This window comes from Ammodytes marinus (assembly GCF_949987685.1).
Source record: "Ammodytes marinus genome assembly, chromosome: 3".
Classification (NCBI taxonomy): domain Eukaryota; kingdom Metazoa; phylum Chordata; class Actinopteri; order Uranoscopiformes; family Ammodytidae; genus Ammodytes; species Ammodytes marinus.
In genome coordinates this window covers 14,009,824-14,032,345 of record NC_137232.1, presented here as the reverse complement: position 1 = coordinate 14,032,345, position 22,522 = coordinate 14,009,824, and the positions used below count along the sequence as shown (strand labels likewise).

Genomic DNA, 22,522 nt, shown 5'->3' with positions numbered 1-22,522 from the left:
GAGCAGATTAAGACACAGGCAAAGTTAAGTTAAATCAGTCGGGAAGATTCGGTCACAAATGGACAGTGGTGGCATCTGTTCGGGCACAAGGATTTTCCCACAGAAAAAAGAGGCCGTTTCTTTGATGATGCATAGCTTTGATTTTGATAGTTTTAGAGCCTGAATGCAAAGGAAAAGTGATTTGATTACAAGTTAACTTCAGTTCGGTGATTTTGACTTGACAAGCACAACGATTAAAATGGTTAAAAGTGTTTAGAAAAGCATGCAACATAGCGAGACTTATAACTTAAGTTTGTGGTCAATTTTGAGAATAATGTCTATTTTTCTTCCATAACATGTCTTCTTTACTAGTTTAAATAAAAGGTCCAAAATGTACATGTATGTGTTTATTTGACCAAACCTGGTCTGTTTGCGTCTGTATATTTCTTCTATACAACCATCTTTAACAGCCATTATCTCAACATTAGTTTTTTTCAATACTCTGAACTAAAAATCTCAACTTCTTAAGCACTTACATCAACTAAACTTTCCATGATCATTCTTAGCACTATTCTGAAGATTATAGCAGAAGGATTGGTTCGTATGTTGATAATTGTCTGAGTTATGATCAATTTAGTTCTAAATAACATGCACAAAATGCATCTTTTAGACCTGTACATAGTATTTCTTGATTTATTCAATGAAAAAAGGCTGTAGCCAATATCTGTTCTGTAAAACACTAATATGTTGTGCAAGTGAAAAAAGATTTTAACTCTGGCTTTTTCCACCATCTTCATTTTTAGTTTTTTAAAGCGATGCAAACTCACACATCATTGCTTTGATGTTGCCAAATTTGCATCTGTTTCTATAAAGACAAAAATACCCTATCAATAAGGATGTTAAAGGGCTCCTCTGCTCACTGTAACAGTAACCATGAAAGCGTTTTTGCTTCAGCGCACACACACACACACACACACACACACACACACACACACACACACACACACACACACACACACACACACACACACACAGGGACACAGTTAAACTTCTAGGGGGAGCCAGTTCTGACGGGTCTTAGGGAAGCCACACACACACACACACACACACACACACACACACACACACACACACACACACACACAGACACAGACACAGACACAGACACACACACACACACACACACACACACACACACACACACACACACACACACACACACACACACACACACACACACACACACACACACACACACACACAGTTAAACTTCTAGGGGGAGCCAGTTCTGACGGAGGTTATTGTCTCGATCACAGCAGGGGAATTTGAGACAAATCCTTCTGTAGTTGCAGGTGGTCAGCCAGGCACAAGCTAAAGAGTTAAGTCCCCGGTTTTCTGTTTTCTCTTAGTAGCTCCTCCTTCTTTTAAAGTTCTGACATCATACGCCCAGCCCCCTGAAAGATCTCCTTTGCACTCTACTTGAGCCCCTCACTTCTAGTCTGGGATGTTTACGAGGACTTCAAGAGCAGTTTCAGTTCCCTAGCAAGGGTTTATGTCAGAGAAAAGAAGGATAGAAATTGAAAGAAAATGCACTGACATTTCATTTTGTTTTACATCTTTATCAGTAGCAAGGTTTTATGTGAGAGTAACAAACCTGACTTGACTTAAAAAGGATTTCAAAAATGCTCTGAAAAAACGTTTTGGGTTTTGGGATCTCACTGGTATAGCCCTATGTGTGTGTGTGTGTGTGTGTGTGTGTGTAGCCATCTGGGATCAACAATAGTATAATGGCTGTCCAGACCGCAATCATGAACCCGCAGTTCATGAATTTCTGCTTTCCCGGTTCGGCGATGGACGTATACGAAGTGGAGAAAAGTCTCGACGGAAGTCTGTTGGACGCAGAAAACGATGACGATTACCGAGAGACGACCAAGGACTTACTGAACTTCATCGATTCGGCTTCAAGCAACATCAAACTGGCCCTGGACAAGCCCGTGAAAAGCAAACGAAAAGTCAACCACCGGAAGTACCTCCAGAAGCAAATCAAGAGGTGCACTGGTATCATAACGCCTGGAAATGTAACAGCGGAGTCCCCATCTAAAAGGCAAGGAGGTTCCCCTAACCCTCAACCCACTTCTTCTCTACAAGGCAAGACTATTCCTAAACGGGACGGGGGGCAGGCGAACTTACAGAGCAAAAGTTTGGCAGCTCTTTTCAGCCCCGTCAAGGATATAAGGGGAGAAAAAGCTAAGAAACCACCGTTGAGACATCGAAATCTGCCACCGAGTTTCTTCACGGAGCCGGCAAACTGCTCCAAAGTAGTCAGCTCCACGTCGGGCATGACACTGACTGATTTGGAAAGGGGAAATCCAGAAGCGGTGGAGTTTTTTGAGCTTCTGGGGCCCGATTACAGCAACATGGTGAGTGAGCAGGACGACATTTATCAAGTTTCGAGTATGTCACATCTAAGGGGGCAAGGAGAAATGTTGGGAAGCCAAGATCCGGCTATCTACGACGCACACCATTTGGTCAGCGGTCTTCTCTACTCCGAACCGTGGATTACTAACTCGGGACATCCTAAAAAACAGCCCTCAAATCTATCATACTGTCCCACCGAGAATGGTGGCCCCATAGAGGACAATGCACTGTGCACTTTGGCCTTCCCTAACTTCTTCACTGACTGCTCCATACCTCAAGTCACATATGATTTAAGCGGTGGATATAACAACAGAGTGAGTTATTCATCTCTATGAGAGAAGGACACTAGCGATTGTTAGAAAGGGCTGGTTGTTTTATAAGGTTAACACTAGTATAAGAGACTGTGAGAGATTGAGATTACTGTACTGTATGTGTTCATATGTTCTGGGAGTAATGCTGGAAAGTGAATGGAATTTTTTTTGTCAATGCGTGTCAACAAGGAATTAGATTTTTATTGTTTCAATACATTTCAAGCGATTGGATCCCATGTAATTTCTAAAACTCAAGTTTGTCAAACTACACTGTTCTTTTCAATGTTTATCTGTTCACATGCCTATAAGATTTTTTAAATCTCAGGCAATTTCTTATGATATTCTGATTGAACATATTTGGGCTACTGATATGACTGTACTGTATTTGTGAATCTGTTCTGGAAGTAATTTGGGGAAATGGATACAAACATTTTTGATGTTTGTATTGATGATAAAAAAAGTATGTAGGCCTACTCATAACACCTCAGTATATTTTACTACACTGATATGTTGAATGTCTATTTGTTTCAAATGCCTATATGTATTTCATCTCAGGCAATTCTTTATGATATTCTGATTGAAAAATACTTCTGATTTGGTGAATGCTTCAATTTTGTCACTAGACTGCGTGAGTCAGTATATTGGAATGTAGGTTATACATTTTGGAATTTCTCAATTAAGACATTTCATTGAATAATTCTTATATTCTACAAACAAAACATACAAATAGAAGCAGAATGAGTTGTTGATAAACATCACGTATTGCTAGAAAAATTATATTTGTTAAAAATGTTTGTCAGATTTGACAATACATGCTGCAACAATCTCTCTGCAATTAAGGCACTTTTTACATTCCAGCTAGCTGTTAGCAACAGTTCTTGTGTAGAGAAATAGTCATGAAATTATTATTACCATTATGTGTTATTATGTGTGATGCCATGTTTGTTTTACAATGTTTTTCAGCTCAGAAAGGATTTTTTCAGCTGTCAGATTTGCCACTTATATATCAAATTTGTTGGAAATGTTTATATGTATGTAGCTATTGTAAGAGTACACAATAAAGCTGGTCTTTATTACTATGACAACAGTGTTTGAGTGTGTGTGTGTGTGTGTGTGTGTGTGTGTGTGTGTGTGTGTGTGTGTGTGTGTGTGTGTGTGTGTGTGTGTGTGTGTGTGTGTGTGTGTGTGTGTGTGTGTGTGTTCAATGGTCATTTAGTTTAGGTGTGACTGGCAGAATACTATAAGCAGGGGCGGATTTAGTCAATTTGGGGCGGTAGGCAAATTCATGCAAGGGGCCCCTCCACATCTCTTGTCCCTTATTTATCTAAGTAAGTAGTAGTACCAATGTGTAAATTATTTTATTTAAATGTGTATTTAAAGTAGCCTGGCATTCCCAGACCTGCCACTAGGCGCTGGCAAATTAAATTTGCTGTGCCTGTTGGTCTGGACACTCTCCATTGAAGCTTTTTCAGAAAGTCCAGAAATCCTGGCTCACGTTTCAATTGGTTCTATCTAATATGGGCGCGCCGGAGCCCTTTATATGGTGCTCTGGGGCGGACGTAACCGGATGACGACAGTGACGTGCATGCGACGTCGAAGCCGTGATAGTAAACATCAAAGATGGCTGCGAATATGTTTTGGCCTCGACCCTTTACGATTGGAAGACGGCACTCAAATCTTTCATTAGCAAGTAAGTGGAATGTTCTGTTTTGCACCATGGCAAACGTTTAATTTAACAGTTTAACAGCTGTTCGCTAAACGAACAGGGCTCAATACGTCACCTTGTGCATCGCTCTGATTGGTTGTAGTGCTATCCAACTGCGTGCTGTGGCATTTGAAATGCACGAGTAGGAGCCGCCCCTTGAGTTGGAAATTACTATTGATCGTGGCCAGACCCTCTATCGTTCAAGATATCAGGGTCTGGATTTCCAGGCTATATTTAAAGGTGCACTGTGCAGTTTCAGGGGAGTGGGATTTGTTTAGATTTGAAGAGCCTGCAGTAAGTTTACAACACATATTTTCTCTACATGTAATTCTTGAATAATTCTATCATCATGAATCAAAATGGAAAAAAAGGCATCTGGAACCAGACTTCAGACCAGAATATGTTTGTGAACCAAACAGGGGCATCAATGAAATGAACAGCCCCCTCACTTACGGTTTAAACTAGCAAGGCATTGTGGGATAATGTGCTGTCTATTCCATTTTTACATCAGTAAATCTGTGTTCGCTTGACGTTAGCCGAAGGTTTTGATTATCAAATGATGCTGTATGGTTCACTTTCACTATGTGGTCTTTTGGCTTTAGCTTTTAGCTTTTAGCTTTTAGCTTTTTTTTTTTTTTTTTTTTACTTTTTACTTGATTTTGTTTCCAGGTAGTTGCTATCCTGAATATACCCTTCAAATGCATATTGTAAACCCCTCCGTATGCTTCTGTCTGAAACAGGGTTGGGCGGTATCCATTTTTTCATACCTTTAAAAACCTTCCCCAAATTGTACCCCGGTATACGCTAATACCTTTACGGTATATGCTTCGTATTGCTACATTTTACAAAATTGAACTAATCACTATGAGGTCCCTACGCCAAATACTCATTTTGGCATTTTATTTGGGGACCAACTCCATTATAGTCCCCATTTATTTTATCTATCTATCTATCTATCTATCTATCTATCTATCTATCTATCTATCTATCTATCTATCTATCTATCTATCTATCTATCTATCTATCTATCTATCTATCTATCTATCTATCTATCTATCTATCTATCTATCTATCTATCTATCTATCTATCTATCTATCTATCTATCTATTTTGGGTTTTATTTCCTAGCAGATTTTGTAGAAAATAATTATAATATCCATCAGTACGTTTAATTTTAGTGCATAATAGCTGAATTTCTTTTTTAGAATTATTATTTTTTTCCATAGAAAGGGTCTCATATATGTCCATATTTCTCCATACTTTGGACCAAGGCCTTGTCACCGCCATTTTGGAAGTGTCATAGTTGGAATGTCATCAGATGCATTGTTTAAAATTTAGAATTGTTCTTGTCCTTGAAGGCCACTGTAGCTTCTGTTATTATTCGAAAGGGGTGGGGTTACCCAAGGAGCGTTGCATTCTAGAACTTTCTTGATGATGTCATATTACACACTGCACCTTTAAAGGTCATTCACAGCATCTGTCAAACTATATCTGCGTGATAGGGGCTGTAAACATGAGTACATTTTGTAAAAAAGCAATGACGACATCCAGGTTGTTTTATGGTTATTCCGTCAATAAAATAATTCTATAATAAATAAGTCTTTTTCAATGACACATGTAATATTCCTGTTAAATCCAAATTTTTCGGGCATTGGCTAGAAATTATGGAAGTACAATTTTGAGTCACACAAAGTCCTTAACACACACACACACACACACACACACACACACACACACACACACACACACACACACACACACACACACACACACACACACACACACACACACACACACACACACACACACACACACACACACACACACACACACACACACTTCCCCTTCCAGTTGTTTACCACTCACTTTGGAAGCTCACTAGGGTTTTACCTTTACCTGGGATTAAATGCCTTTGCTTGTTGCCGAGGGACGCAAGAGGCAATTTCCAGTTTGTTTTGAGGATTTATTGACCCCCAGCTCTCCCTCCCTTCTGCAGTTTCCCATCAGGAAAACAATATAAATTGAGCACAACCATCATGTTTGTCAGTGCAGTATCCCCGGGCCTGTGTGTAGTTACACGTCTCAAACACTAGATGGCAGTAATGATCCATTGAAGGCGAAAAAATGTCCACCACAACCACTCCCCACTCAAAACAGAAAGGCACTTGTTTTATGATGTATGAGATTATGTGTGAAATAGAAGCTTTGTCGGATAACAACTGAGTGTTCCTTCAGATGTCTTTCCAACAAATAAAAAAAAAAAAAGAGTATGTCCTCGATTCAGTAAAATGGCTCTGGAATAAATGCTTGAAAACAATTTTAATCGCCATTTTTTTTAGAGAGTTGATAACCAACAGATGTTTGCTCCTCTAAGGGTACTATATGATGGTGTGTATGTTAACTGCCGTATATACGCTTTACTTTGAAGCTTAAAGCAATAGTGCATAATTTTTTCATGTTGAATATCGGTTACATTCAAGACATTTCCAAATGAGTTGACACAAAGTGGATTAAGCCTAATCAGCTCCACAAAACTCTCTCTGTATTTCTCAGTATGGCAGCGTTTACAAACTGGTGTCGACCCCCTGACACTGGTGCAGGAGCTCAGAAAAATCCCAAGAAGAGCCCAAGAAATGTTTCAGTTGTTGATTCTACAGCTAAGAAAAAACCTGGACGTACAGCAGAAGGTATAAAAATCCATGCACGATCACTTACAGCCTAACCTCATGTGGATGTGTCGACATTGCCGTTGTAATTAGACATAATTCCTCATGAAGGGCGACAGAAGTTACGCAATTTAACTTCAAAATATGTTCCATACTTTTTCCTTTCTGCCTACAAGCTGGATTTGTTTGCAAATTTGTCAACACCGCGCCATGTGTCATACTCGGGGAAAAAACAACTATATTTGGCAATTTGCAATACAGCAAACTATACACACACAGAGAGCGGCATATGGATTTTGTGTCCCTGAGTTGACACCGGCTGATACATTCAGATTAGGGCGCTACTGACGGCGCCACAACTGTATCCTGCTTTGATTTATGGGGCCGCTGCAAAACGCAATGTTTGTCAAAACGATTAGCACACGCTGTGTGTTAGAGCAGACCGGAATAACAAGAGCCACACACACACACATCTAGGTACACTAGATAATACTCAGTGGTAGATTGTTTCTCTCTCTCTGGCAGTGCAATGAGATGTCCTATACTGCCACAAAACGAGCGCACACACAGATGACATAATGTGTCATATATGAAAGGACGCAGTATATCAAATGCAAACACAGGGAGGATGGTAGAAAATAGAAACCGGTACTGAAGTAAACATTGATAGGGAAAAACCTGCAAGGACATTTTAGAGTTGTTGTTGCAAATTGGCTATTCATTCTACACTTCTCTTAGCCTTTCAAAGTTAGTTTTCATGTCTTGTAAACACCAGTAAGGTAGAAGCAAATCTTTTTAAACTTATAGATATCATCATGAAACTTTGCCAGTTGATTACTTTACTTAGAAATTTTTTTTTTGTCACATCTTGTATAAGGAAGAGCTCAACCAGTAATAGCAGTTAAGACAAGTTAAGTTTCTTTATTAGTCCATTTACACAAGGCACATTGAAATTCGTCTTGTCTCATATCCCCTCTTAGTTACCACACTCCAGAGCGCAGGGTCAGCCATAGTACAGCGCCCCTGGAGCAGTTTGGGGTTAAGTGTCTTGCTCAAGGACACAATGGTAGAGATGGTGCGCACCGTAGATGTAATAATAGCAGCCACCACTAGTTTTATTACTAATACCCTCCTGTCTGGTGCCGGGGATCCAAACAGAAACCTCATGGTTACTGGGAGGAGGAACCAGAGACCTTATGGTTACTGGGAGGAGGAACCAGAGACCTCATGGTTACTGCTAGGACATCCTACCAGCCCAATAGTAGTAGCAGTTAAGATCAGTGAAAATAATTTTCAAATGAATAATGTATCCAAAACCATGTCCGATCCTTTTCTTGTTTATGACACTCAATTTACCCTAAAAAGACAATTTGCTCACAGCCAAATATATCTCTTTCCATATGCATTTCATGTCTCACCGCTTTCTATTTAAGTCTGCCTTCACTTAGAGCGGGTATGATGCAGTGCTTTGCCCCTCTGGATGTGTTGTGTGTACGCGCTTCCTTACATCTGTGTGTTTATCAGTCAGTGTGATAACAGTTGCAAGCTGTGCAGCTGACACAAAAGTCTAGATTAAAGACAATGCTACTACTGAAGTTTTTTTTCTTTCGGCAAATGGCATATCCATATTGACACACACAAATCTCCTATGAACACACACACACACACACACACACACACACACACACACACACACACACACACACACACACACACACACACACACACACACACACACACACACACACACACACACACACACACACACACACACACTCAGATGACAGATTTTAATAGGTGCAGTGTCTCCTGTTATGGCTCACATAGAAGGACAACTAATTTAACTTCGGCACGGTTGAGTGGGCGAGTCGGAACTATTAAAAGGGGTCTTAGGAAGGTCCAGATGAAAATGTCACTATGGTAAATTTTAATCTGATGACGATGCCTTATACTCTGAAGTGCTCGAACAATATTTTTTTCCTCATCTCAGTAGCTACATGGGAATTATTCTAAACACAGTATACAGACACATAGATTGAGTAAGTGATACAGTGATGTGATAAAGTAATACAGTGACAATAACATTAGGTTATGTGGGTGAAAATATGGATTTTTCAGGGATGGCTCTAAATCAGAGAAGAGCATGATATATCAGATGAATTTGTCTTATGAAGGTGAATGATGACACTACACAGAGTGATACAAGGTACTCCTCTGGGTTGGAATCGATGCTTGTATGTATTTTAATCTGTGTTGACCTTGTATTTGTGTTGTCATGTATTTGTATTGTCTTTTATATGGAACTGAGTCCGGAATAAAGTATTCATTCATTCAATGCCCTCACATGTCTTGCCGAGTGCCCTACTCTACTCAATGTCACCTCTAAATATATTGTCTTTAACCTATCTATCTATCTATCTATCTATCTATCTATCTATCTATCTATCTATCTATCTATCTATCTATCTATCTATCTATCTATCTATCTATCTATCTATCTATCTATCTATCTATCTATCTATCTATCTATCTATCTATCTATCTATCTATCTATCTATCTATCTATCTATCTATCTATCTATCTATCTATCTATCTATCTATCTATCTATCTATCTATCTCAGCTCATGTTGGGTTAGCTAAATGACACAGGATATTTTAACTTAAGCAGCTTCCTAAACACCCACTATATAGCCTATAAAAAACGCAAAATGCTGTTAAGTTTGTCCGTTCTGTGTTACTGTAGAACAATGGCGGTGTAGATATAAAAGGCTCTTTATAAGGAAATAAAATAAAAAGCAACTTTTATTTTTTATGTAATTATACACTTATTCAAAAATACTTATGAATACTATATTTCAATTCTACCGAGTCTGTAATGAAAAAAAAGCCAAAAAATTCTACACACTGCAGCTTTAAACTGTGGCCCCTCTGGTCCCCTTCAAAAGGCATCTCTATGCTGTGTGCACATCCAAAGAGAGGTGACTGTCTGCCCCATAGAGGTCAAGCCTTATTGATGACCCCTTCACTCTGTCAATGTCTTGCTATTTGTCACTGCCATCCGCTCACTATCAGACTCTTGTGCCAACAGCAGAAGGTTATAACACAGGATCGGCTGCTAAATACAGAGGTTTCGTTATGATTATTTGTTATTTTTTAAATATGGTGCCTAAGTGCTTATATTAATAATGTTCCTATAACTGCCAATCAAACTCCTGAACCATGTTAGCCTTTTTGTCATAGCCACTCATCTTTTTGGGTCAATGGGGTTAAAGGTGGAGTCAGCGATTTTGGAGAACGTTTGTTGTCGAAATATTTTTTGTCAAATCAAGGAATATCTCCTCATGATCCACTACCTGTCTGAAAAAAAAATCCAGTGTTAATACACAGCCTAGGCTCTGTAAACTGGCATGTAAACAAAGGGGGCCACCGTAGCTAGCAACATGCCCCTTTACAGAGACTACGTTGTGTATTAATGCCGGATTTCTTTTCACTGCACACGCAGTAGCCTACAGACAGGTAGCAGATTGTGAGGAGGTATTCACTGATTTTGACAAAGTGATTTTGACAACAAGCGTTCTCCAGAATCACTGACTCCACCTTTTAATGTAAGGAAGCCTTAAAAAGGATGACATTTTCTGCAAAACAGCGGCAGGCCATTTTTCCATCACAAAACTGAGCAAATGCTACGGCTGTGTAGTAATTTCACAAACTCTTTTAAGTTCCTTTATTTGCATATTTTAGATAGTAGAAGGCAGGTACAGGGAGGGCGTAACATATTCCTGCTACATCACCACGGGGAACATGGTCATTAAAACATTTTCTAAAATCCTCTAAACACATATAGACGTCATTTACATATTCACATTAGCGCCTGGTAATCTTTGAGGAGGTGAAAAGTGATCCGTGTTGCATGAGAGAGGGAGAAATGTGAGGATTAATACATACTTGAGTTAGTCTTTTTGCCGCCTATTTGGCACTGCGACTCATAATTCACCCGTGCAGGAATCTTATGAGCTTAAGGAGAAGCTTTAGTAATAGTAATTTTCATGTTGGCAATTGAATAAAACTGCGTATAAAAAGCAGACCTGTGCCAACAACAGCTAAGAACACTCTTAATGTCAAGGCAACTGTCTAGACTAGATTTTTAAGTTTGCAGTGCTGAGTGCTGACCCAACTAATTATCTGTAGTTGAGCAAACTATTCATTTATCTATTCATATGTCTTCTTTAATACAAGGCGGTGTTAAGCAACTGTGCACTGCATGATGGTTGATGCCTATTTCTAGTACTCAAAAACAATCTGCCTGTGTATTTATTTACTAGTCTTTTTGTGTATTCTATCTGTCTGGCGTTAACTGCATGAAATGAATTTGGGGTCCGCGTGACAAATTTCAACCACATATCTTTTTTATCATGACAACCTCAGCAAGTCTTTTTACACACACTGTCTGATATGAACAAAATCAATATTAAGGCAAGACACAGCAGGCAAAAACATTGTTTTTTTTCAAGCACTGGTGAATTTTGCTTCCATAACATAAGTCTTCTTTCATACTAGTATTTAATCAAAGGTCCAACAGTACATTTAGGTGTTCATTTGACTAAACCTTGTCTGTTTGCGTCTGTATATTTCTCCTATACATCATCATCATCATCATCTTCAACCGCTTATCCGAAATCGGGTCGCGGGGGCAGCAGCTTGAACAGGGAGCCCCAAACTTCTCTTTCCCGGGACACATCAACCAGCCCTGACTGGGGGATCCCGAGGCGTTCCCAGGCCAGCGTGGAGACATAATCTCTCCACCTAGTCCTGGGTCTTCCCCAAGGCCTCCTTCCAGCTGGACGCTCCTGGAACACCTCCCATAGGGAGGCGCCCTGGGGGCATCCTTACCAGATGCCCGAACCACCTCAACTGGCTCCTCTCCTATACAACCATCTTTAAATTATCTCAACATTATAGTTTGCAATGGCACACATGATTAACAGTGTCACATACTTTTAACAACTTTGGCATGATTCACCCTTTATGCATTTGCAGGTTTAAGAAGTGAGAAATACAGGATATAACATAAATATGATATGATAGATATGAGAGAGAATAAAATGCATTTCAGTTCGGTTATTTTCACCTACTGGCTTTAGGTAGCGACAACATACCTGGAGACGACTGGATATAGGCGTCCCGATTGTGTGTTAATTTAGTTTAAAGCAGCCGAGCATTCCACTGCACACCGCATGATAACACGTCTTGAGTTGTGAATTATCTTGCCTTTGTCGAAGTGGGATATTCTCAACTCAAAATAGATGTTTTTACTATAGTGAAAATCATCATAATTGGCTGCCAGCTGAGTTTGTGTTTGTACGTGTTCTTTTTGTTTGTGATGTTATGATCTCTCTATTGGAGATCTTGACTTAAAGCCCCTGAACTGTAATCCCCAAATCTACAAAATCCTTCTATGTCATTTGGGCAGTTTGTTCCATGATAGTAAAGCATCTGAAAAGAGTTATAGGCATATTTATCAATCCAGATTAAAGACATTGTCATTTAGGTTTGATACACTTTACAGAAATGAGGTTTGGATGAGGCAGGCTATGCTCTGGTTCTTATGACACAGTAAGTATTTTGAATCAATCACAGCAGTTATCTTCATGAACATTCTATAGAAACAATGACTGTTGACATCGAGACTGTTTGATACGGCCATAGAGTAAAAAATGCAGTGTTTAAAAAAACTTAAAAATTGTTTTATAATATTTATGAACATTTAAAGCTGGGGTATGTGATTTCTGATTGGTCAAAGTTAACATGAGCTGTACACTTTGACCAATCAAAGCGAGGCTCCGATTCTCTGTTCTTATTGGCTGTTGGGACTGTCCATTCACTTTAGCACGACTTTGTTGGTGTAGAGCGTGTCAGGGAGGGACCACAGGGGAGGGACCAAAGAGAACAAGTGGAGCGCTTGAGGTATTTGGATTCGAATCTCTATCCCAACTGCTATTTTCTCCCCAAATCCCCCACCCCAGCTTTAATATTAAGATAAATCATATTTTTGTAAAAGCTTATTGAGACACCCAACCTTGATATAATATATTCATAATGTTTCTACTATATTTTACCAGGTTTACAGAGGGTTAAAGACTAATAAAATATGGTTCTGTCAGGTGAACATTTTCAAGTATGTTAGGTACAGAAGTGCGTCGTGACCTTATCTTAGTTTCATAGCTATAAGGCAGGATCTGATATGTTATATGTAATTGACGTACCTATCATTTGAAGGAGATGAAAAAGTTATATTATACTGTACTACCTTGTACATTCCCTTGAGAGGCATAATAATCTTTAAAAGCACAGACAATTCCATCACCTTTTCACGGATTCCTACCCTCATAATTGACACACAGACACACAGACACACACAGACACACACACACACACACACACACACACACACACACACACACACACACACACACACACACACACACACACACACACACACACACACACACACACACACACACACACACACACACACACACACACACACACACACACACACACACACACACACACACACACACACACACACACACACACACACACACACAGAGGGTGAAGGACACAAGCCATGCTGATACCAGACTATCTTCAGGAGGAATCTAGGGGACATCTATTTCCATCTTGTCATTACCATAGTAAGATTTGGCCTTTTCTCAACCCCTTGAAAAAAGACTTCTTGATATAAGACATTGCTGTAATGACACCGTTCACACCACTATCATTTGATGCTAAAGATGTAGGCTACAGACCTTGACAACTACTACACTCGTTTGCACATGTGAACCCATGTTAGAATTAAAGCTACAGTGCCTAACTTTTTCATATAAATTTATGTCGGATCAATTCAAGCCATTGCCAAATGATTTGAAACAAAGTTGATGAAGCCTATCAGCTCCACTGTATTTCTCAGTATGGCAGCGTTTACAAACTGGTGTCCCCCCCCTGACACTGGTGCAGGAGCTCAGAAAAATCTCAAGAAGAATGTTTCAGTTGTTGATTCTACTGATAAGAAAAAACCTGAACGTACAGCAGAAGGTATACATTCCAGGCGCGATCCCTTAAAGGCCTACTTCACCGGTTTGAATATGAAGGTGTATTGAATTCTGAGATCCTATGTAGTATAAATGTGCAAAAAAAATTGAAATTGGTTCATCCTAGCCTGAGAAAAGGCAGAAAGAGTGTTTTTTTTAACCCTATATTAATCTTACTGTGACATCACAGTAAGATAAATATAGGGTTAAAAAAAAACCTTACTTTGTAAATATTACTGTGATTTCTCCTACTGTGACATCACAGTAATATTTACAAAGTAATTTTTTTTTTAACCCTATATTTATCTTACTGTGATGTCACAGTAAGATTAATATAGGGTTAAAAAAAAAACTCTTTCTGCCTTTTCTCAGGCTAGGATGAACCAATTTAAAAAAAAATTGCACATTTATACTACATATGATCTCAGAATTCAATACACCTTCATATTCAAACCGGTGGAGTAGGCCTTTAAGGCTTTACCTCATGTAGATGCATCGACAGTGTTGTTGCAATAACTCAGAATTCCTCATGTGGGGCGACAGAAGTTCCGCACTATAGCTTTAAGATCAAACTCATTTATAAACAAGTCTTCTCTGAGTATAACTGACAGACAAGCCAAATTGCCCAAGGCTCTTCTTGCCATATTTCTTTCATTATATTTCCCCAAACATATAATACAACAACAGTGTATTCCACCACTGCTTTGCAATCAATAGAAAAGTTCCAGAGAAATTAATTAATGAGGTCATGGTTCTGGGTTTGGACTTAGCTACCTGACCAGAATTACAAGTTTAAGGTGAGCCAGAGATCTCAATATGTTACATATAGAAGGGCTGCAGACAATAACAGTTTAGTCTACGTACTGGTAGTAGCATTATTTAAAGGTGCTCCGGGGAACTTTCAGTTTGTGTGAATTATTGCGCCCCCTTAGGACAAAAGCGGTAGTGTTTTTACCACGCCAGCTGTAGTTCCTGGGTGAGCGTACCCATGACTCATGAAAAACTATATAAAAATAACATTCTTTGCACTGATGGTCTTGTTTGCTGTTACATGTAATTTATCAGAGGAAAAATTCAACTGTTTCAGAAATATTTAAAAATTCCTCATAGCACCTTTTAAGGATTGTTGTTTAACAAACAGTAAGAGTTTGGATGGATGCAAATGATCTTAGCAAAAGCACATGCTATTGGTCAGTGGTCAGTAGTATTCCTGAGATGTCAAATCAAATCAGTTTTATTTGTAAAGCCCAATATCACAAATAGACATTTGCCTCAGTGGGCTTTACATTCCATATAGTATGACACCCTCTGCCCTTAGACCCTTAGCTCGGCTGAGAAAAAACTCCTAGTAAAAACCTCTTTATCGGGATTTAAAAAATTTAGAAATCTCAGGGAGAGTCGACATAGTAAGGGATCCCTCTCCCAAGACGGACATGCTGCAATAGATGTCATAAATAGAGAAAAATCACAAAGGAATTCCATCATTGACCAGATGTTTACATGGTAATACTAAAGTAAAGTGTGAATAGTGTGGATGCAGGAGGACTTCAGATGCTGCCAGAGGGGGGACCGGATCCACACCGTCTCGTCTCCACCAGGGAAAACTGGAAGAGGACAGACAGACAATCAATGAGCGAAGCAAAATTAACTTAAAGATTGAACAGGCTTGCGAGTAGAAAGAGGACTATCCTGCTGGATGGTGAAGATGTGCCCATAAATAAAATTTATTATTATTATAGAGTAAGAAACACAGATATAAGAAGCTGACAGTCTAGCAGGGGTTAGACGGTGGGTCACAACACAAGCAAAAAAAGGAAAATGATTTCTTCACACCTGTTTCCCAAATAATTCCTGATGGGAATTGAAATAGGTCACACAGGCTGAAACCTTCAAAAAATTATGGTTTGCTACAAGAATTGAATTAATTTAGGCTAGTGCAGTTTTTAATAATGCAATATATAATAACTTGGTAAACTGTTCCAATAATAAGGACCCCAGAATTTGATAGAACATTGAGAAAAACTTGTCCTAAAGAAAGTAGGACAGGAGATCATTGAGTGACCTTGTGTTGTAAGGATAGATTTGGGAATTCTACTGGAATATGAAATACAGCCCCGGAAAAAATTAAGAGACCAGTCTGGATGTTTCTTAAATCTTTATCTCTAAGTTACTTATTGAAAATGTTCTAAATGACAATATTTTTATTGTGACTTTGGTAGAAATGTTGTCAGTAATTTATATTATAAAATCAAAATGTTCATTCTACTCAAACATATGCCTCTAAGAGTAAAACAAGAGATACTGAACATTTGGAGTTGTCTCTTAATTTTTTCCGGAGCTGTATGCATGCTCCCGAATCACTCCCTTAATATCTAAAATCAGTGTATTAGTGAACACAGTGCCATGCTACAGAGAGCGGTCGCTAGCTAGCTGACCTTCTCACTGCGCTCACTATCATAATGCAATCTGAAAAGGTCGCAGAGAGAGGACTAATACACTCATACTAATGATATGTGACTAGATTGATAGGATCGGAACTGTAGCTTAGTTACACACACGGCTAAAATGCCATTCAGTTAATATTCAATGTTAGTAGATTATCTGATGCATAGATAGAGCAATTGTTATGTATGTTAAGATCTTAGGCCGGCTGTCAATTAAACTATTCTACATAGCAAGGTCAACTTTGATTGAAAAAATATAATTTTTTTCTCTTTTAATTTTTTTTTCTTCTCTTTTTTGGGGTTATTTCCCCTCTTCTTTACCTTTATACTATGCTTGTAAAAAAAAAATTAAGCAGTTCCTTGTGGCGTATAAATGTCAATGCATGCACAAATGCTTTAAATAAAAACAAGAAAAAACTGATTGATTGCAGTAAATAAAAAATAATATAATAAAATAACATTGTCTATGAAATATAAATATAGTGACTGGCATGTGCATATATTAGCTGAAGGCTGCAGGAAGACCTTGATTGAACTCGGTTTAATTTGGCTTCATTTGTATGCAGATTAGCGAGTCTGTGTTAATGTCAACAGGACACATTAATGCAACCTCATGTCCAGGATCAAAAGCTGTTCGTTGGAGATTTTTTTTATTTGACAGATGTACTGTTTTGTATGCAGGTGTATAGACGATTCAATAATGCCTTTGCTTTGCATGAAAACAAAAACATTGCCCTTCTCCGCATTGCTGTTTTACTTTCATATTCAAATTTCAAAACACCTCAAACCCTTGTGCACAAGCATTTATATACGGTATTTCGCTGGGCTAGACTTCAAAACCGTGCATCTTTATGTGGCTACACACTTCATCCACACAGTATTGTTAGATGTGTTTATCATAACAGTGAGAGTGTTCTAGGAATAAGTAAAAACAAGGGAATTGAGATGAGATGCTGTCTTCATTTTCAGTGTACCCGTTGCTGCATCTGTTAGATTTAATAAATGCAATATAACTGTAATGTTATACTTTAATCATTTTACAGCTAGACGTTGTTTTGCAACAATCACCTGGAGATCAAATCTGACTTACTGCTTTGCCTTTTTAAAATAGTTTTCTGTAAAGTGAGCACCTGCATGTGGGTTCTTGTTGCTATGGTAATAAGGCACATTTTTGAATGCCATATTCTGTATCTCATGTAGATATACACCTTTGACAAGTCATTTAAAGGTATAGTGTGTAATTTCGGAAAAGTTGAAAGTGTTGAATGTTCTAGATTTCAACGCTCCCTTGCTAACCCAGAATTACAGAAGCTACATTGGCCTTCAAGCAGCTGCACCTTTGAGGGGGAATATTAACATTTGGTGCTCACTGTAGGTAGTGTAGACGTAACTAAACAAACACAAAATATATTGGATTCAGTAAAAAGGAAACCACATTTTTTGAATGAAAAATAATTAGGTTGTCTTATTTTCCCAGTTTTTCATTATTTAACTTTTTTTCTTTTAATTTTCAAGGCAAGGCAAGTTTATTTCTAAAGCACAATTCAGAAACAAGGCCATTCCAAGTGCTTTACAGGGGCATAAAATACATCAAGACTAGACATTGGAAATTGCATTTAAGAGATAATAAAAAAAAAAATTGCCAAAGCGAATAAAAAAATTAATATAAATATAAAAAAAAAAAATAGAAATCATAGGTTAAAAGGGAAACAGAAAAGTCTTCAGATTTGATTTAAAAGAGCTGAGAGTTGCAGCAGACCTCAAGTTCTCAAAACTTTCCCTAGTTGTCTGTTCCAGTTGATTTCCAGCAGTAGTTGTGACGGTCTGTCTACTGCTGTGGTGAGTCAGCAGAAAATGGCCACTATCAATAACGGACGGACAGAAGGTAATATAACAGTGTATGAGGTACCACACCTATTTCACAGAACTGTCCACACAGATAAATTACAGTTTTATATGTTACTACTTCAGACCCCTGGAAAAAAAATCTGTTAAAGGAAGAGTTCAACTTTTTTTTTATTCGCTTTTTGCCTCACTCTCCGGCTCAAGAAAAGGCGACAGAAAACCGTTCCTGTAACTGTGCGTGAGTTTTTTATTTAGAAATGGGCTAAAGGTCTCTCATCCAGGTTAGCTTAGCTCAAACACTGGTAGTCAAGGGGAACAGGTTGAAAGATAAACATTACAACATCACTAAACGCTCCTGTGTGCTTGTTGGGACGCGGTTTATTCATCACGTTATGTTGCGCTGTATATTTTTACACGTTAAGTCGTTTTAGAATCAAATACATACTCGAAAGAAACCAGGAAGTGCCTGTGAAGTGTCTCTAATCCGAGTAGAGGTGAAGTTAGTTTGAAGTTGGAAATTCTCCAACTTCGAACTAACTTCACCGCCGACACAGAGTATTTTTACAGTTTGGTATTTGTAATTTTAATTAAAGGTGCTCCGAGGAACTTTCAGTTTTTGTTTATTCTAGCATCCCCTTTGGACAAAAGCAGTAGTGTTTTTACTACGCCAGCTGTTGTTCGTTGGTGAGCGTATATCCATGACAAAGGCATTAAGAAACTATATAAAAGCAGCATTCTTTGCACTGATGGTCTCGTTTGCTGTTACACGTCATTTATGATCATCAGAGGAAAAATTAGACTGTTTCATAAAAACATATTATTATTTATTATTTCTCTTTACAGTAAGTTCCTCGTAGCTACTTTAAGTTAATAAACTAAATACTTTCTCAACCACTGATTCTTTGATACCAATGTAATGTAAATAAGTTAACTGTGGACTTTTAGATAGCAGGATGCATACTGCAGAGAAGAGAGAACGGAGGATAGGTACTGTAAAATAAAGAATTGCACCTTCAAAGAGTGTGTGTGTACTGCTGCAAACACAGCTGGTAGTCGTTTGTCTTTGTATGGTCAATGAAGCATTATTGAATGCAGCTGCTTGAGACTATTTCACCTAGTACACACATCTGCTCCGGAGCCGGTCTCGCACTCTGTGAGCCAGCAATGGTTTTACTGGATGAGTTTGAGGAATTAAACTTTTTTAGAGGATGCCATTAGGATGAGGGAAATTCTATTTAGTGTGAATGCTGGAGCTTCCAGCATTCACACTATTGTTATTCAAATCTTTATTATTAAACTTATTTTTCCGCTTCTGTACGTTTTTTGTCTCTCTTCAACTCATTCAAATCTTCAGCTATTTCAACCATTCAACCATTAACATGTTCAGCTCTTTAAGGACATGCAGGCAACTTTTTAAAATATTCAGCTTTTTAACCAACTTTTTTAACACTGAAGCGGATGGGAGCAGCCTTCAAACCCTTCAAAACTGTAACTCCTTCAAATGTTCAGCTATTTAAACCATTCAACAATCACAATGTTCAGCTCCTTGAGCACATTATTAAACACATTTCAACATGTTTCAATCTTTTAAACAATTTAAAATATTCAGCTTTTTAACAAATTATTTTAACATTGAAGCGGATAGGAGCAGCATTCCAAACCGCTAAAACTTCCTCCGCTTTGAAATGTATCTCCTCCGGCATTTTTTCAGCTACAGACTCCATTCAAACTTTAAACAATTCACATGAATTACAGCTATTCAATTCTTTGACAACTTTTTAAAATCTTCAACAGTCTTTGAACAAACAGTTTTAGTTTTAGGTTTTTTTCAGCCTCTTTCTAAATTTATAATGGGATCCGGATGGGACGGAATGTTCAGAGGCAGAGTGGGGAACCAACTGTTACAGTGTAGAACTGGTGTAAAAAAACACCAAAACCTATGATATAACTGCCTCTCACTCCCACAAATTAAACCCTACATGGATAATTTTGACATAAAAATGTAGGACATATTCTGCCGGTCGCATAGATGTGACTACTGAAGCAAGCGGACCTACACAATGGGAGGTTTGGGCTTCCAAGCTAAATGGTGTCTAACCAACTGCCGCCTAGACTCCCTTGATAACTGAGACATGACATTTTTGGAGAGAGGCAGACAGTACCACACTTTTAACATGCTCTGGTTCTCAAATTCTTCACATTACAGACACAATGTTCACACTGTGTCTTCATCAGATTCTTCTGGTTCTAACAATAAAATAATTTTGTCAGTTAGACTCACGGTCCGTCAGTTAGAGGTAGCGGTTTAAGGTGAAGTTTTGGATGAAATAACCTCTCTGAGGCCTCTAAAAGGTGGGATTTCTGCCTGATCACAGACCCTCAATAAGACATACACTCTGCTTGGTGACTCACTCTGCCCATTAAAGGGCAATTTCACTTTTTTTTTCTCTTTTCCTTTTTTTTCTTATTTTTTCCGCTTTATTAGACAGTTTGGAGAGACAAAGTTAAAATGGGGTAAACACTCTGCTCCTTGAAGGCCTATTTCACACATTCTCTCTCTAGTTCGTCCTCAGACGAGCCCTCCATCAAGCCATCAATATAGTTTAGCTCCAAGTCTATTCAATTATTATTTCACAGTTTTAAGTTTTTTATCCATGTCTTTCAACGTATTCATAATTTCAGCAAGAAATATTATTCAACCCTCTATATATTCAACTTTTGAACTCCTTTTGAACTCCTTTTATATAATTATGACCTTCATAAACTTTTTCAAATCTTCATACTCAGCTATCCAGTTTAGCGTAAGCTGTTTCAGCATTCACACGCATTTTCAGCAGGAAATGCATTTTCTATTTTTCTTAAAGCTGCTGCGAGGAACTTTTAAATATTTCTGAAACAGTCTCATTTTTCCTCTGATCAGAAATGACATGTAACAGCAAACGAGACCATCAGTGCAAATAATGCTATTTTTATATAGTTTTTCCTTATGCTTTTGTCATGGGTACGCTCACCCAGGAACAACAGCTGGCGTAGTAAAAACACTACTGCTTTTGTCCAAAGGGGGTGCTAGAATAAACATAAACTGAAAGTTCCTTGGAGCACCTTTTTTAAGGGATAGTTCCCAGGCCCTGCTGCAGACCCGGGTTCGAATCCCGCCCGGGTCAGTTCTCTGCATGTCTTCCCCTCTTTGCCCCATTTCAACTCTGTCTCTACAAGTCTGTCTAATAAAGCAAAAATGCCCGATAAATATCTTTAAAAAATAAACAAATACTGAACTATCCCTTTAATGCCCTTTGGAAAGAGTAATACATAAAATATAGTGGATTTTTTAACGTACAACTCAGAGGAAATTGATTCTCTAATGCACAGCACTGCACAGTTATGAAGCATCTTGTTCGTTCCCACATGTAATTGTGTTGTTGAAAAATAATGATAATTATTGACATCGCTGGAGAAAGGGCTGCATGCCTCATTTTGTGGAAAGCCTACAATTATTTTTCAGAGAAGTGCAAATGGAACAATTTACTAGACCGGAGGAAAAAATTAAAATAAAATCTTTGCCGGCCTGTGCTAAAAAAATGTTGTCCCCAGAAATACAGTACATTGCCGACGTCTCTTGGGACACAGATGCTAATAGCTCCTTAATCTGCATATATTAGCATAGCACAAAAACGACCAAGGACATATAGAGGCAGCGAGTCTTTATAACTTAATTTGCTCCAACTCTGGATAGAAAGTAGTGGTTAACTAAAAAATATGGGACTTAATATTTATTACAAATCGTTCCCCTTTTTAATGGCACTAGAAAAATATCTAAATGTGTAATTGTACAGTTAAATATTGGTTAAGTTTGTGGTTAAAAAAATAATTATTTGGGGTCATTGCGTCCCTATATTTGACTGATTTCTCCTCAGAAATATGCCAAAGATAGCTAAATTTAGTTCTTATTTGTGTGACATTTTAGGTATGGAGACGATTTAAAACGGAAGTAATTTGTTGAATAAGTTTGTTTAATGAATATCACACTTAAAGCCACTACGAGTAACTTTGTCAGTTGGCGG

General features: G+C 38.2%; 1 protein-coding gene across 1 annotated transcript; it reads left to right on the top strand.

Annotated features, from left to right (window-relative positions):
• Nucleotides 1-1,766: 1,766 nt before the first annotated feature.
• fam181b (family with sequence similarity 181 member B) lies at nt 1,767-3,271 on the top strand (the record flags this gene model as incomplete). The annotated part of the gene is made up of 1 exon (XM_080025324.1): nt 1,767-3,271. One exon carries the CDS (start codon nt 1,767-1,769, stop codon nt 2,730-2,732), a length of 966 nt encoding a protein of 321 aa, XP_079881450.1. The 3' UTR covers nt 2,733-3,271.
• Between the last annotated feature and the right edge of the window lie 19,251 nt (nt 3,272-22,522).